This window comes from Gallus gallus, chromosome 6 (genome assembly GCF_016699485.2).
Source record: "Gallus gallus isolate bGalGal1 chromosome 6, bGalGal1.mat.broiler.GRCg7b, whole genome shotgun sequence".
In the NCBI taxonomy this organism is placed as follows: Eukaryota; Metazoa; Chordata; class Aves; order Galliformes; family Phasianidae; genus Gallus; species Gallus gallus.
This window is the reverse complement of record NC_052537.1, coordinates 22,913,083-22,927,845: the sequence shown is the minus strand read 5'-3', so window position 1 is coordinate 22,927,845 and position 14,763 is coordinate 22,913,083. Positions and strand designations below refer to the sequence as shown.

The following is a 14,763-nucleotide window of genomic DNA, read 5'->3' as shown; positions in this document are numbered from 1 at the left end:
AAGCAGCCAGCTCGGTTACAGCCTGTTGTCTCAGGCGTGTTTTTTAAATCTTTATCTCTGCATCACTAAACACTGATTTGCATTTGAAAAGGCTCCCTTCAGTTCCCTACCTCTGAAATGAGGATAGCTCTCCTTTACCTCATCGCAGGGTTACGAGGATAAACAGATTAAAGGCTGCGAGATATTGTGGCAAAGAAGGTTAAACAGGACCCTGTGACAGACAGCCCACGGGCAGGAGCGAGCATCAGAGCCACGCTCAGCACAACCAGCGACCCACCTCCGTGCCATGCAAATGTCCCACATCCCAGCGCTGGCGCTGCCTTCCCAAGACACGTCCCTCCGCCAGCCGAAACCCCGAGGGGCTGCTCCCACGGCCAGGGACACCCACCGGGCCCCAGTCCTGGGAGCGGGGAGAGCTGGTGACAGGGAGCTGGAGGGCATCGGTGTGGCAGGTATAGCACAGGGGGCACGCAGGGCTGGGATGGCAGCCCGGGAACGTGCACTTCTCCAGGGAGAGCTGGTGGGGGGAGAGGACGAGGCAGATAATCGCTGTCTGGAAAGTCTCACCAGGGTCCCTAGTAAAATAATGGCACAAATATTAAGAAAAGGAGCTCTGTAAACATCTAGAGGATAATGAAACCATGAGCTATAAGCAGGATGGGATTTGTAAATAAAGGGCCATGCCAAAAACAACAAGCCTTCCATAATTGTTTTGGATAGAATGACAAGATGAGTGCGGGAAGGGGACTTGGCGGATGTCATGAGAGGGGACCTGGAAGCACCAGGTCTGTCCCTGCCTGGCCACTAAAAGCCCCCAGAACGTTTGGGCAGGTCTCTGTGCTGGGAGAGACATGCAGCAGTGTCCCGGCACAGTCCTGCTGGTGGGGCTGGCACCTGGGGACGTGCTTCCCTCTGGAGCCCGGACCTGCTGGTACCTGGTACATGTCACCATCAGTTCTGCAGTAGCCCACACCTCGGCCACATCCAAGGACAGGAATGTCCCAGCTGGGATGGCTGTGGACAGGAAGAATGAGAAAGAAAACTGAGTAGGGCCAGCAGCTGGGACATAATGCTGGCACTTCCCAAGCTGTTTCCCAGACTCCGGCAAAGATTTTTGCTTTGTGAACACCAAAATGGCACGTTCTCCAGAACTGCAGGTTCCTGGTGCACCGTAACACCAAATTTTTGGCCAGACTTGCAGATAATATGCACCTCCTTGCAAGCAGACCTTTGAAATGCAATGCTGTCGAAGCACAGAAGTGATAGCATGGCGCAGACTGAGCACACCTAGTGCTGATGTCACAGTAAAAGCCGAGCAGAGGCCTGGCCAAAGCGTACCTGTCTGCAGAGCAGGGCGAGCTCCTGGTCCAACTGGGCTGGTGATAGCCAAACTATGCTGAGTGGCTGGCAGCACACAGCGTGCGCTGCAATGCTCACCCATTGCCACACACAAACTGAGGGTGAAATGCACCATATATGGTGAAGATGTTATTAGCCCCTAGCTTGTCTTAACGGGATCTTCGCAGGAATTCTTGCTAGAAAATCAGAAAAGAAAAATAGGTTCGGATGTGAGACTAAAGCAGGGACACAAACAGGGAGTGGTGTGGTACCCCATTTTAAAAAGTAGAGAAGAAGGCAGAGATGAAGACATGGTTTCCCTTCACCTTTTTCCAGTCTCCCATCATACGCTGTAGCCAGACTGGGAAGGTGCAGGCTGGAAGCGGGGAGCACATGGGTTAAAAGCTGAGAGCACAGGGGCCCAGGGAGACTACGACATCTCCATCTTCAGACATTCCCAAAATTTGGCTGATGGAGGCCTGACCAGCAGGCTTTACTGCCAAAGCTCCCAAGGCCAAAATTATTCTGTGAAATGAGAGAGGGTGCAGAAAACAGCCACAGAAAAGACACCGGAGCGGGAGAACGCACCCCACAGTGACAGAATCAAGCTCGACCTGTTTTCCTCTTAAAAAAGCTTTAGAAATTTGACTGCTATGCACAAGCGCTCTGATAGTAAGAAAATACTGTGCGCCAAAGTGTTTTTATTCCAGCCAAAAAGGCAGAACAACAATCAATGGCTGGAAATTAAAAGCCAGACAAAGCCGCATATGAAATAAGACGTACATTTTCAGAGCGATGCTGATTATCCGGTGGATTAACCATTCGTCCTTCAGTGAGATAAAACCCTGAGCTCCCGTGCTTCTCCAGACCACGTGCTTTTGTACGTGAGTGAAAACCCACGTTGTTCGGATCCCAAAAGAGTAACACGACGTGGCGCTCGGGGAGATCCGAATAGGTGACTGAATGACTAACTCTGATCTTAAACATCGCGAGTAAAAATATATCATGTTTCTTGTAGGCACACAAAAATTCACATTGCATGAACTCAGCGTAAACACAAAACATCGACATCTGTGAGCCTGCAGATGGGGGGGAGGAGGGGGGGTGGGCAACCGCTGCTCGTCCTGTTTGACAAACACCAAAACACCCAACCCACGGCCACGCGGAGGGAGGGAAACCACAAGCTGGACGTGAGCTCACAACACCACGGGTCTGTCAGCAGATTCATCAGCAAGATGGGGTGCTCCTGGATCCCACACGGAGGTGCACCATCAGCTGGATGGGAAGAGAAGGTCTCTGTGTGTGGCTCACTGAGGAGTGCACAGCGCATACGGCCTTGCAGGGGGTGTACAGAAATGGGCGAAAGATTGGATTTGGATTTGCAAAAGAAAATGGAGAGAGAGAAAAAAAAAAAAAAAAGTGCTTTGGAGTAAATAACAAAAATGCTGGTGGAGATTATGGAAAACCTGGACGACATCCACCGCTGAAGACAAACACACCTGGCAAGGACCCGTCCTGAATAGACTGGCTAGAGGCAAAATGATCTCTTTCTAGTATCCGTATTCACAGAATCATAAAATATAAGCCTAGGAGGCCCTTGAAAGTTCACCCAGCCTGTCTGCCTGCCGCCAAAGGAGGCAAACCCTTCCTGGTGGAGTTTTGTCTAAACGACAAGAAGCCGCTAGTGCTGAAGACGGCTCCCAAGAAAAACGAGTTTTAATTCTCCTTTGCTGCTGTCATTGCAGGGTGAGCCCATGGCTCCTTGTTCTTTCCACCCTGAAAACAAGGAATAGCCTATTATCTCTCGCTTTGTAGCTGTGCCTTATGCATTTGAAGACTTTTATCTTATTTCCCTACAGTCGTCTCTTCTTGATACTAAGCTATCCTGGTCCTTCAGCCTCCTCCAGTATGTCATGTTTTCTGCATTTCTGATCACCCGTGTTCTTCCCTGGGCTTTCTCCCAGAACCACGACTTGAAACACTCAGCCCGAAGTGGGAACCGGCACTTAGGCTGACACTCTGAGTGCAGCAGGATCACATCAGGTGTCCCACAGACACCTTATTTATGTGTCCCAGTCTGAGTCTGCTCTTCTCACTCAGCAGGATGCTGCTGGCTCGTGCTCCCCTTGGGTCCCACTGTCACCTCCAGCTACTTTCCCACAGAACAAGCTCAATTCCCAGCCAGTGGGTGTGCAGTTGATTTTTTTCCAACTCATAGAAAAGCCTTATTTTGTTTGTATCAATAGTTTGTTTTTTTTTTTTCAATTTGTCAAGAAAAGCTGAACTGCACTCTTGCAGGCCCTACCAGATTGGTGCTGCTTAATGACAATCAATGATGAAAGGCTTGGCTAGCACTAGGCCCACTGCTAGGTCTCTACCAGTGTCAGAGCACAAATAATTGCTCTTCTGAGTGCTCTCCAGCACATGTAGCCCCACGTCCGTCTAGATCATGTTCACCTAGACCTTGCTTATGTCAATCTCGCATAGGAATGAGACTAAAGTCCCACAGACGACAAGATTTAGCACATCTCTTTTGACCAAGCATAGATATCCTCAAGTAGAAGAAAATCCAGTTGATGTGGCTCTTAGCTGATGGCCAGAACTATCACTTATCTCTTTATCTCTACTCACATGTTGCGCCCTTTAATGATGTATTTGCCTGTCTTCAATCTGTTTATGCAAATGTCCCATTTTTCCTTTGACTCTGCACCTCTGGTCTTGAGTAAAGCTCAGGAACTTGGAAGGATACAGAGGTTCACTGGGGGAAGAAAAAAAAGGAAGAAAACTGCTCAACAACAACAAAATCCTCGGAACTCACATGTTTATCCAAATTCATCTGAACCTTCTGGGGACAGTGACTTTTTAGGGTAAAATGAAAACAAGTTCAAGTGAGTTTTCCATCCCTGCGACCATACAGCAATTCCAGCCAATCTGAAATAATTTTCCAAGAAGATTTCCTGCAACCCCACAGTGATTAAAGGAAATAACATTGTGAATAAAGGGACATTCTTCAAAGTCAATGAAGGAGCCATAAACGGTACATTCTCACAGAGGGCCGGAAAGCGCCGGCGCGAGGTGGACCTTGCGGTGTGTGGCCCCCCAGAAGGAAGAGGGTGGGATGTTGGGTCCGTCCCTCTTCCCCGGGATGGGGTTGTGACCGGGCTCCTCCCGGAGCAGGCAACAAGGGAAGAGGCCCCATGGGCTCCCCATGTTTGGGGGTGAGAGACTTGGCGGTGGCGAGTGCATCCAGTGGGCTCAGGGCTTGGCATCCCTCTGCCAATGTGCCATGAGACCTCAGGGACCCTCCCCAAATCGAGGGCTGTGCAAAGAGCACCATGCGTCCTGCTGCTCAAGCTCCACACCGTAACCTCCTTCCTGGGAAAGCCTCCCTTTGTCTGAACCAAACCTGTGGCACGGCTCTGAGACAGACGCAACAGGCCTCAAAACCACACTGGTGCAGGTGAAGCACTGGGCAAGCAGGGTCCTGCCTACTCTGCAGGGCTGGGGGTTGCAGGAGCCGAGCAAACCCCCCTGGAACAGTAAGGGCGGGATGAGCACGCGCCCAAAATGGCTGAGCCAAAGGGACTCTCAGAAGCCCGCCTTCCTGGCTAAAACAAAGGGAAGGGAGTGTGGCAAGCTGGAGGGGAAGGCGAGAGGGGGCTGCCTGCAAACCCAAACACACATGCTTCACTTGGTGCTGTGTAATAAGGGAATTAGCTAATGAGCTTACTGCAGCATGGGGACGAGTCCTTTAGAAATATCATGGCCACCTGGGGAGGCTCGCGGAGGAGCTGGGTGGCCTTAATCTGCAGTGCAGGGAGGATGCGATGAGCCCTGCAGCCTCGCTCCCCCACGTCCATGGGGTGGGAATCGGGAAAGCAGCACTCCTGGAAGCATGGGGAATAAACCACAGGGAATAAACCACGGGAAATAAACCGTGCTTTGCAAAAGTCGAGCCACAGGGCTGCTGGGTGCAGCCCATCCCCAGCACTGAGTAGTAATGGATGTCGGCAAACCGAGGAAGTCAACAGTATGGATTTTTTGTTGTTGCTGCAAGCCGTTCAATACAGCTGCATAAAATCTGAGCTGCAGGCGCGTTCCAATGTGAGCATGAGAGCACTGTCTTGAACTGAAAGCGGGTGAGAGAACGCAACGTTAGGAGTCACTTCGAACAATGCAAATGTTAAATATACAAATATTCACCAAATGCTTTTTTAGAAAACAGTTTCCTGAGAGAAATCAGGTGGAGCTGCAAAAAAAATAAAAATAAAAGTAAAAAAAAATCATTTGCTGGTTAAAAAATGAGTTTAAAAACGCACTGAGGAATTTGTGCACAACACAGTGCTCGCGTGAATTAGAGAAGTCTGAGTAGCACCGAAGACATAACACTCCTCCAAAGAAAAAAGGGAAAAGCAAAACCCTGAGCCAAAAACCAGCCTCCACTTGGAAGGAAAAATTACTCCCACAGCAGTGAGGACAGCGTCCGAACCCGGATAATTTCTGGAAAGGTAGAAAATTAGGGTTTTTCTCACTATGTCAAGGTGGAATTATTATTACTAAGAGTGTGAGAAATACGCTGTGAAAATTACTGAAAATTTTCTTGCCTAAAATGAATTTAATTGAAACCTATTCCATGGGAAAAAGGAGCTTTTCTTTCTTTTTTTCCTCCAACTCTGGCATATTACAATAATAATAATAATAATAAATTAAAAAAAAAAATCTCAGTTGAAACCTAGATTTTTAAATTTCAGTTTCATAAATCAGAAAGCTGATCCAAAAAGTGGACGCTTTCGTGCTTCCACTGCCTCCTGCTTCTCCCCAGCCCTGGAGCAGCCTGCAAAACGCCCAGCGTCCCCATGAGATTTCCTCCTGTTTTCTCATCCTTTCTTCACTTTTCTAAGCAGTAGTACTCGTGGAAAGGAGAAAAGAAAAATCCTCAATGCAATATTGTTTGCTTGGTTATTACAGGGCTATATTGTTATTTTATAAGGATAAAGTAACAGGAAAACAAAAGAATAAAAAAATATTTTAAAAAATTATGGTAACAGAATAGAATAGAATTTGCATCTATGCAGAAAAAAAATGGCGTGAATCACAGCCAGATGAGATCAGATTGATTGATTGATTTGTTTGTTTTGTGAGGTTCTTTTCTGAAACACTGAATTTGAATTTTTCTTGCTGGGAAAACAAAAATTCAGAGGCCAATTTCTGGGGTTTCTGTCGGCCTCACTGAAGCCTGCAGGAGAGTTGCAAAAAAGGAGCTCAGAGCCCATCCTGCACGAGGTGGGGCAGAGGGATCAGCCTAAGGGGAACACAACTGGGGCTTGGGAGGTGACACGGGGTATGGGGACGGCCCCACAGCTGTCACAGCATGGGGAACTCCTACACCTGTGGTGCAGCAAAAAGCAGCAGTGCTGGGTTTGGGGCAGGAGGGGAGATGTCCCCTCGCCTCTATCCATGTAAGGAATGCCCCAGGGACAGGAGCTGGGAGCATCGCCCTGCTGGGACAGGACCTGCGGGCCATCCCCTCCCTCCCCACACCTCCGCCTGCTCACAGGGAGACTGTCACTGTGAACAATGGTCAGCGAGCGTTATTTGTTTTCCAAATAAATCAGCAGGTCCCGCGTTGCAGGGCTGGAAAGCGGTGGTGGAGATGAGGCCCTCCCTGAGCCCCGGCCGGGCCTTGAGCCGCTGTCAGGGCTGCAGAGAAACAGCAGCGAACTCTCACGCAAATGGCCTATAAAAAAGGCCCTGTCAAAGGCACCTTGACCTGCGGGCTGGCGGTGCTGCTGGGCTCCCCGGCGGCCCTCCCCTCCCAGGCAGCGCTCCCCTCGCATGATGTATTTCCCCTGCCTTTTTTAGAGCTGCATTATGTTAGCTCCAGGAAACAGCCTCTTCCTTCTTATAAACACAGCCCTGGGTTACTGACCAGCGGCCCTGCCACTCTGCAGCCACTCTCTGTCCATCCATCACACCTCGCTGTCACCCTGGCAACATATCTCTTGGACCGGTCCGGCTCCAGCGATGGGAGAGGCGGGGGCAGCGGGGGGGGTCACATACACAGAGCACAATTCCAGCCTGCTGACTAATTCCCTGGAAACCCTGGGGCTGCACAATGAGAAAGCCTTTCCGAGGGTTTCTCGAGCGTTACTGGAAGGTCAGCCGAAGGTCGGCGCAAGGACACGGCTCCGACTTTTCCCCGCCGTCAGCAGGGCGGGTGCGCGGGGCAGGGATGTTTGCAGAAGGGCGCCTAGGCCCAAACAGCCCCGTGGCACGGTGCCGGGCAATGGGGATGGCCTGGATGGGGCCACCAGGGTGTCCCAGCAGCCAGACAGGCGTCAGTGCCTCCAGCAGTGGCCTCTTCCCACTAAGTCCCTTGGCTGCCTTCACCCCTCGCTAAGTAGGGTGTGCTGCCTTCCGCACAGCCCATACGCCTGGGGACCACAGACCCAATGTGGCATCGCACAGATTGCTGAGCCTCCATGGCCATCCATCCATGGCTGCAGGGATACCAGAAACACAGGGATAAACCATGGGTTGCACCAAGAGACCCAGCTCTGCCAGCATGGAGTCATGTTTTGTACGAGCCTTGGGCCCATCCGGCCTGTTTGTTGCATGTAGGCCTGAAACGTGGCGAGCAGGAGGGGACACTTGTGTCCCACCACTAAAGTGCCACTCCATCCTTCTCTGTGCCATGTGCCCACATCGCTGCCACCTGCCTGTACCCCAAACCTTTCAAAGGAAACGCCATATGAAGGTAGGAATTGGCAACCCTGCACATAGCAGGGGGGTCGAAACTAGATGATCATTATAGTCCTTTTCAACCCAGGCCATTCTATGATTCTATGATTCTGTGTCTGCCCTCAGCCTCACTTCTGCACATTCCCAATGCAAAGCTGGGAGTCACAGGGAAAAAAAAAGCCAAAGCTTTTAAGGACACATCTTCACAAACCCAACCCAAAGCCCCATGAGGGCAAATCCTCTCTAATCCAGGCTCTTCCTTGGAGGTGTAAGTGGAGGGGAAGGGTGGAGGGGGGTGGATTTAAATGTGAAAAACTGAGTTCTCCATCTCTTAGGTCTGGCAGAGAGCCTACTGATAGACCAAAAACAAGTCTGTGGAGAAGCCTGTGTAGGATAATCCAGCCCTGGCCCCAGAGGGGGCAAGTACGATTAGGAATCCTCTCTCAAGTCTCCACTCCAAGATAGAAAAACAGTTTATAATTTCATCCAGAGTTGTTGTTAGAAAGTTCTGATTCATCAAGATACACTAACAATTTCTGCGCAGTAATTACCAGGAGAATTCATTAGACGAGCTCAGAGATAAACTATTAGCAGAGACATTCAGATCTCCCACCTGCTAGGAGCCGCTGTATTTGAGCGATGAGGAGCTGGCGCAGGAGGGAGAGCACAAGCTGCAACAGCAAAATGCAAAAACTACTTTAAAGGAAAATGAAAGAATGGGTGTTTACTAAAAGCACAAGGCGCGGGCGCACACTCCACCATTAACCTTTCCAGCCACAGCAGCCAGACAGGGAGCTGTTTTCCTTTGCTTCCCCTCAGCATACCGCAGTCCCCACCCCAGCGTCCCTTCCACTTCCAGAGGAAAACACAGCACCCACAGCTCGCCTGTACAAGCACATGCAAATCACCAGGCCGTGCCACCTGTAGTTACCCACTGCAAACAGAAAGCACAAGATCCTCCTGCCTTCCTCTTCTCATAGCAGCAGGTAGGCAGGAAGGCTGCTCCAGGTGCACTGTGCTCAGAGCTGCTCAGCTGGCTGCAATGAATTACGGGCTCAGCAACTGAAGCTATGCAGCAGCCCCTGGCTGTGGTGCCCCTGGAGTCCCTCAGTGAGTGCCACCAAACCTGTGCCCTCCCAAAAGAGATGCCACTGCTCTGCACTGCACTGCACCACACATGCGCCCTGGATCGCTGCAGCACGGCCAAAGTTGCAGCACGGTTTCTGCTGAAGTTGCTGCACCCTCTGGAAGTCCTGCACCCTGGCAAAGCCACATATGGTGCTGCTGGCGCACGTCTGCCAGCTCTGGGGGCAGCTGATCCCAGGCTGGCCTCACCCGCGTGGGAACAAGCCCTGCTTGCAGCCGGAGGAATCCCAATTAAGCAGTGAGAGAAGTGGGGACTGGCTGCCAGGCAGATGCCCTAAACAAGAGCAACTTATCAGCTCTGTTTCCAAGATGAGACGTGTCAGCACCTCGCGCGGATTCAGCCTGGTTGCTCGCTCCCCCCAAGCACGCCTGTGCTGCAGCACAAGGGTTTCCGTGTCTCTAAAGGCCGCCTGTGGAAACAGCCGCCAAGCAGCTTGCGAAATTTCTTCTAGAAAAGGCTTTGCTTGAGCTGGGAGAAGCGCTGCACCCAGCATGCTTTGGGGAGTGGGAGCCAGCATGCAGCTGCGCTCCTAACACCGTGTGTTCATCGGGGCCCGGCCCCGGCAGCAGCATGGGGAGGTCCCGAGCCGAGAGGAACACCAAGTGCCACGGCCGGCGAGGAACACGCACAGCAGAGCCTGACACGGCTAATCCCCCCTGTTTATTATGTAATAAAACGCTTTTCCAGACCTGTTAAAATTTAATTAGTTTAATCTGAATTGTTCCATTTTCAACAGCGCATGCAAACACAGAGCCTGACCCTGCTACTCTCGTGTGAACCATCCCGCGGGCTGCAGTGGGAGCGGGATGGATCCCGCTGACCTCAGCAGGATTACATGCATGAATCAGAGCTGCAGGCCCGGGCTGGGAGCTGCAATTCAGTACCGGGCCGGACGCCAGTGCAGGGCTCGGGGTCCACTTAGGCTCCACTTAAGCCCTTTGGGATGGAAGTGGTACGCAGGCCTGCGGATGCGAGCGGCGAGCGAGCCTCGTGCTGGGCCTCTGCTGAAGGATGGATTTCAGCCCTGTTTCTTAACCTCACGGATTCAAACAAGCAGCGATGCCTTCTGAAGCACGGAGCAAAGGCGCTGGGGAAGGACTGGTGAATGCGCGCTGGTGGCGGTGGCCTCAACGGGAGCCCCGGCACGGGAGCAACTCGTTGTGGGAGCACTATGCTGTGATTTATGACAGCTTCTCCTCCAGAGGAAGAGGTGTTCGACAACCCTCCGCACGTCCACAGCCGCAGGGCCGTGCTGTGCAGCAGGGTGGCTTTGTCAAGCCTGCGTATCCTTTGTGCACAAGAGAAGCCAAATAAAAGCAGACAGGAGGGGGTCCTCATTGCTGACATTTCCTATCCTGCGCTGCTTCAGATGTGGGATGACCTTTACCTGCTCCTGTGATTTGGCTCTCACTGAGCTCAAGATGTCAGGCTCGGTTCCAGAGCTCCATCAGACACTGAAATCAAGGACAACCTTCCCTTTGGGGTCAAAACCCAGCACTCTGCCATGAGCCGCTCTCAAACCTAGTTGTGCTGAGTGCTGAACACTGCACAGAGCTGCTGGCACTCAGCACCACTCTGATCCCCTACCTCAAGATCCCAACTTTGAAAGGTGCACAGAAACTCTTGGTATGACCCTTGGAAAAAAAACAAAATAAAAAAGAGGGAAAAAAAAAAAAACACCAAAACAAACCCAAACTAACAACCATTTATCATGCAGCTTTTGTTTTGGGACAAATTTCCAAACCATACATCCTTGCAAGAACTGTGGAGCAAATGTAAAACAGCCAACGACAAGTGGGACAATAATAATCTTTATGATTGGCAGTGATGTATTTCTGCAGAAAATGGGCACTGCATGGTCGTTATTGGCAAAGCCAAACCAGGGCTTCCCAGGACCTGGGAGGCAGGTAGACCCAGTGGCGGGATGCTGCAGGAATGGGACCAGACAGGGGAGACGATGGCAGCACACCGCTGGGGAAGCATACAGCACGCCTGCCTTGGACGTGGCTGCTGAGCCCAGCGATTAGAGAACGCGTTTCATTCGAAACGAGAGTGGAAGAGTCACCGCTGGGAACGCGTCGCGTTGGGATAAAGCCGTTCTTTGCCCCGGAAGGCAGCGGGCCAGGGCTATGCCAAGGCGGGTGTGCCAAGGGGAGCGTGTCCCGCCCAGGGCCGGTCGCTGCAGGCGAGGTCGCTCCGTGCCCCCACGCCGCGGAGCCTCCCGGGGCCGGGGCTCGGTGCGCGGACGTCGGGCGGGCAGCCGGCAGGTGGCCGGGCGGTGCGGGGCCGGGAGCGGCGGGGCATCGCCGGTACCGTCCGCCGGGCGCTGTCCCAGGGCCCGCGAGCGGCCCCGCCGTGCGGGGGCGTCCCCGGAGCGCTGCGGTTCTCACATAAATCAGGGCCGAGCCCCTGGGAAAGGGCCATCCTTCACCGGGCGCTGCTGACAGAGAACGAGAAACAGACGGGCCCTGAGATAAACCACGGCGCGCAGCGTTTATACAAGGGCAGGCTCTGTGTAAATAGAGCCGGGCGCGGGGGGCAGCTCCCGGCGGCACGGACCCGCACCGGCCCCCACCGGCCCGCGGAGCTCGGGGCCGCCCGGGGCAGCGGGCAGGTGGGCGCAGGCCGACGGTACCCCCCCCGGCAGCCGGCCGGGGCCTCGCCGCCGCGTCCGGCCGCTCCCCGCGAAGCCGTCGGAGCCGGAGCCGGCCCCGGCTTAGCGTGTTTGTTTGTTTACGGCCATTAGCGCGGGGCCGGCTCCGGCACTCGGCACCCGCGAGACTAATGGAGCAATTAGCGGCCCCGGGGCTGATAGCATCGCCCCGAGCGAAGGCCCCCGGCCGAGGCGGCGTGCTACCGGGCTGCCCGCGCTCGGGCCCCGGCGGCTGGGGGGGGACTCTCGGGGCGGCTCCGCGATGTGCGCGGCCGCTGCGGGGCTGCTCCCCCCTCCTCGGCCCGGGGCGGGGGAGCCTTGGCTCCGCCGCAGCATCCGTACGGCGAGCTCCATCCATTACAATAATCCCCTGTCTAAACAGAGCGCAGGAGCGGCCGGGACAACAAGGCCCCGCTGTAAACAGAGCTCAGGGGACGCCGCTAATGATATAAATAAAATAACCATTAATAGCCCGCTGACCCCGGCCCGGCCGCCTTGGGAAAGCCCCGGAGCCGCATCCCGGAGCTGACACCCGGCGGCAGGTACCGGGGCTGCGCTCTGCCCCGGCTCTCGCACCCCCCGCACAGCTCCGGGACGCCGCCGCTCGTCTCGGCCGCCCCAGCGCGGACGGGACGGGCCCGAGCAGGGCTCGATCATGCCCCGCTTCCGCGGCTTCCCCAGCCGAGAACGGCCGCTCTCCCAGCGCCGAAGCGGGCCCGATCCGATCCCACCGAAGCTGGGGGCGGCAATGCGGGAAGGCGCAGGGAGCAGGGCCAGGGGACGAAGCCTCGGCAAGGGTCGTGGGTGCTGCCACGCGCGTCGCCTCCATCCGCGGGACGTGCGTCCCCAGAGTCCTCGCCGGGCTCGGCAGCGGCACGGCAGCGGGTCCCGACGGGAGAACGGCTCCCGCCGCCGAGCAGCCCCGGGGAATCAGTTCCGCCCGGCCCGGGCTCCCCGTGCCCGCGGGGCGCGCCTGGCGCTCGGCCCGTTCGGGCTGCAGCTGCGGGCGGCAGCGCGCTGGCGCCAGGCGAACCCGCGGGGACGAGGAACGTGGGCAGAGACCCGGCCGAGCCCGCGGCCGAGCCCTAGGCACGGCGGCTGGAAAACTGGAAAAATAGGGCCCCTAATTCTTCGGCCACCGAGGGCCGCAAAGGCCCAGCGCCGCCGCCTCGCCCTGCTCCGGCCCCTGCCCCTCGGCGGCCGCGGGCTCCGGGTGAGTGCGGCCCCGTGCACAGCCCGCAGAGCCCGAGCCCGCACCTCCCCGGGAGCCGCGAGTCGTGAGCGGGACGAAGCCGGCGGCGGACGGAACACCGGAACGGCGCTAATCGTTACCGGGGCCGCGGCAGCGCGGGGCTTCTCTCCGCGCACCGGCGACACGGGACAGCGCCGAGCGCTGAGTCGGGCCCCCTGAAACCCGGTTATGGCGACAGCGTTTCCCGGTGCGCGGTCGGAACCGGGCGGTCCGAGGACAGGAGAAGGGAGGGCGGCCCCGGGAGCGGGCAGGGAGCGATCCGCCGCAATCGCTGCGCGGGTTTCAAGGCGGCGCGGTGGGGAACGATGCGGTGCTCCCGGGCCGCCTCCGTGTCCGCCGGGCGAAGGGGACCGGCAGAAACCGAACTGCGGCCATCTGCGCGGGACGTGGGCCCTCTTCCCGGGGCTGCGCCGCCGGTAAATGCGTTTCGCCGTTGAGGTCGGAGCGGTGGGACGCAGGGAAACGAAGGTACCGCCACGGCCGGTAAATGGCGGAGCCGCCGCCCGGTACCGACCCGAGAGAGGTACCGACACTCACCTGCCCGCCGTGCGCCCGGCTCCCCGCCGCCTCGCCTCGGCGCCGATCCGAGTCCTGCGGGGCGGCAGCATTTTAATCACAACGAAATTTCCCACCCGGCCCCCCCCGCCCGCCACTTGGCGCGCCCGATCCGCGCTCCGTGGAGGCGTTGAGCCCTTCGAGCGCCCCGGGGGCCGCGGGGCCCCGTCATGGGGTCCCGGTACCGCCCGCCGCAGCGCACCGGTGCGTTCGGTGGGGCCGAGGCGCAGCTCCGGGCCCGGGGGAACTCTCGGCGTGGAGCGGCTCGGCGGACAGCGGCCCACTCGCTCGGTGCGTTACCCGCCGGCACGGTGGCGTGGCGGCTCCGTTCGGCCGCTGCCCGCCCGTTACCGGCGAGAGAAACGAAACGAAACGAAAGAAAACGAAAGAAAAAGCCGAACGGGCCGGGTTAGCTCTCCATACCCCTGCCCCGCGCCGCCGCGGCCCCTGGCCGCCCGCCAGCTGCGACCCGGCCCTGTTCACCTGGGCCCGGCGCTGGCGGGGCTCCGGGGCCCGATCCGGCCGCGGCGGAGTAACGCGCGGTCCCCGGGCTGCAGCAGAGCGCGGCGGACGCGGGGAGCCCGTGCGGGCGGGAGGGGACGCGCCAGCGCCGAGGTATATGCGGGAGCACTGGCGGGGCGGCGGGGTCCGGAAAACACGGAGGGCGTCGGGTACGTGTACGTCGCATGGCTACTGCCCGCCCGGACGCCGCGTACTCGGCAGCGGGGCACTCGCGGGGCCGCACGTGTTCGCCCCGAGCCGTTCGCGGGAGGGGACCGGCGGGGCGCGCCGGGCGGGGGTCCCTACCTACCTACACGTGCTTAGCACTGGGAGGCGCGGCGGCGGCGGCCGCGGCTCTCTCCGGGGTCCCCGACCCCCGCGCCCTCGGGCTCAGCCCCGTCGGGCGGGTGCCGGGCCGGCGGGGCGCTCTCCGGGGAAGCGGCCTCCCCCAGCGCAGCCTTAATACATTGCTATTTCTGGCCGGGCGGCCGGAGTCGGGCAGGGGGCCGGCTCTGCCTCCCCCTCCCTCCAATGGCGAGGCCGCCCCCGGCCCCCGGCCCCTCCTCGCCGTGACGT

At 56.9% G+C, this 14,763-nt stretch overlaps 1 protein-coding gene across 1 annotated transcript; it reads right to left on the bottom strand.

The window, feature by feature from the left end:
- Positions 1-2,331: 2,331 nt before the first annotated feature.
- On the bottom strand, positions 2,332-14,623 carry LOC124418067 (uncharacterized PPE family protein PPE3-like). The gene is made up of 4 exons (XM_046943187.1): positions 14,170-14,623; positions 13,889-14,022; positions 13,669-13,722; positions 2,332-4,096 (listed from the first exon to the last, which is right to left on the bottom strand). Exons 1-4 carry the CDS (start codon positions 14,372-14,374, stop codon positions 4,094-4,096), a joined length of 396 nt encoding a protein of 131 aa, XP_046799143.1. The 5' UTR covers positions 14,375-14,623; the 3' UTR covers positions 2,332-4,093.
- Positions 14,624-14,763: the final 140 nt, after the last annotated feature.

Coding starts and splice junctions, on each gene's coding strand:
- LOC124418067 (XM_046943187.1), bottom strand. CDS start 14,374: ATGCGACGTACACGTACCCGACGCCCTCCGTGTTTTCCGGACCCCGCC. Junction 14,023..14,169: donor CCCGCCAGCGCCGGGCCCAG/GTGAACAGGGCC, acceptor ACGGGCGGGCAG/CGGCCGAACGGAGCCGCCAC. Junction 13,723..13,888: donor CGGCCCCACCGAACGCACCG/GTGCGCTGCGGC, acceptor GCCGCCCCGCAG/GACTCGGATCGGCGCCGAGG.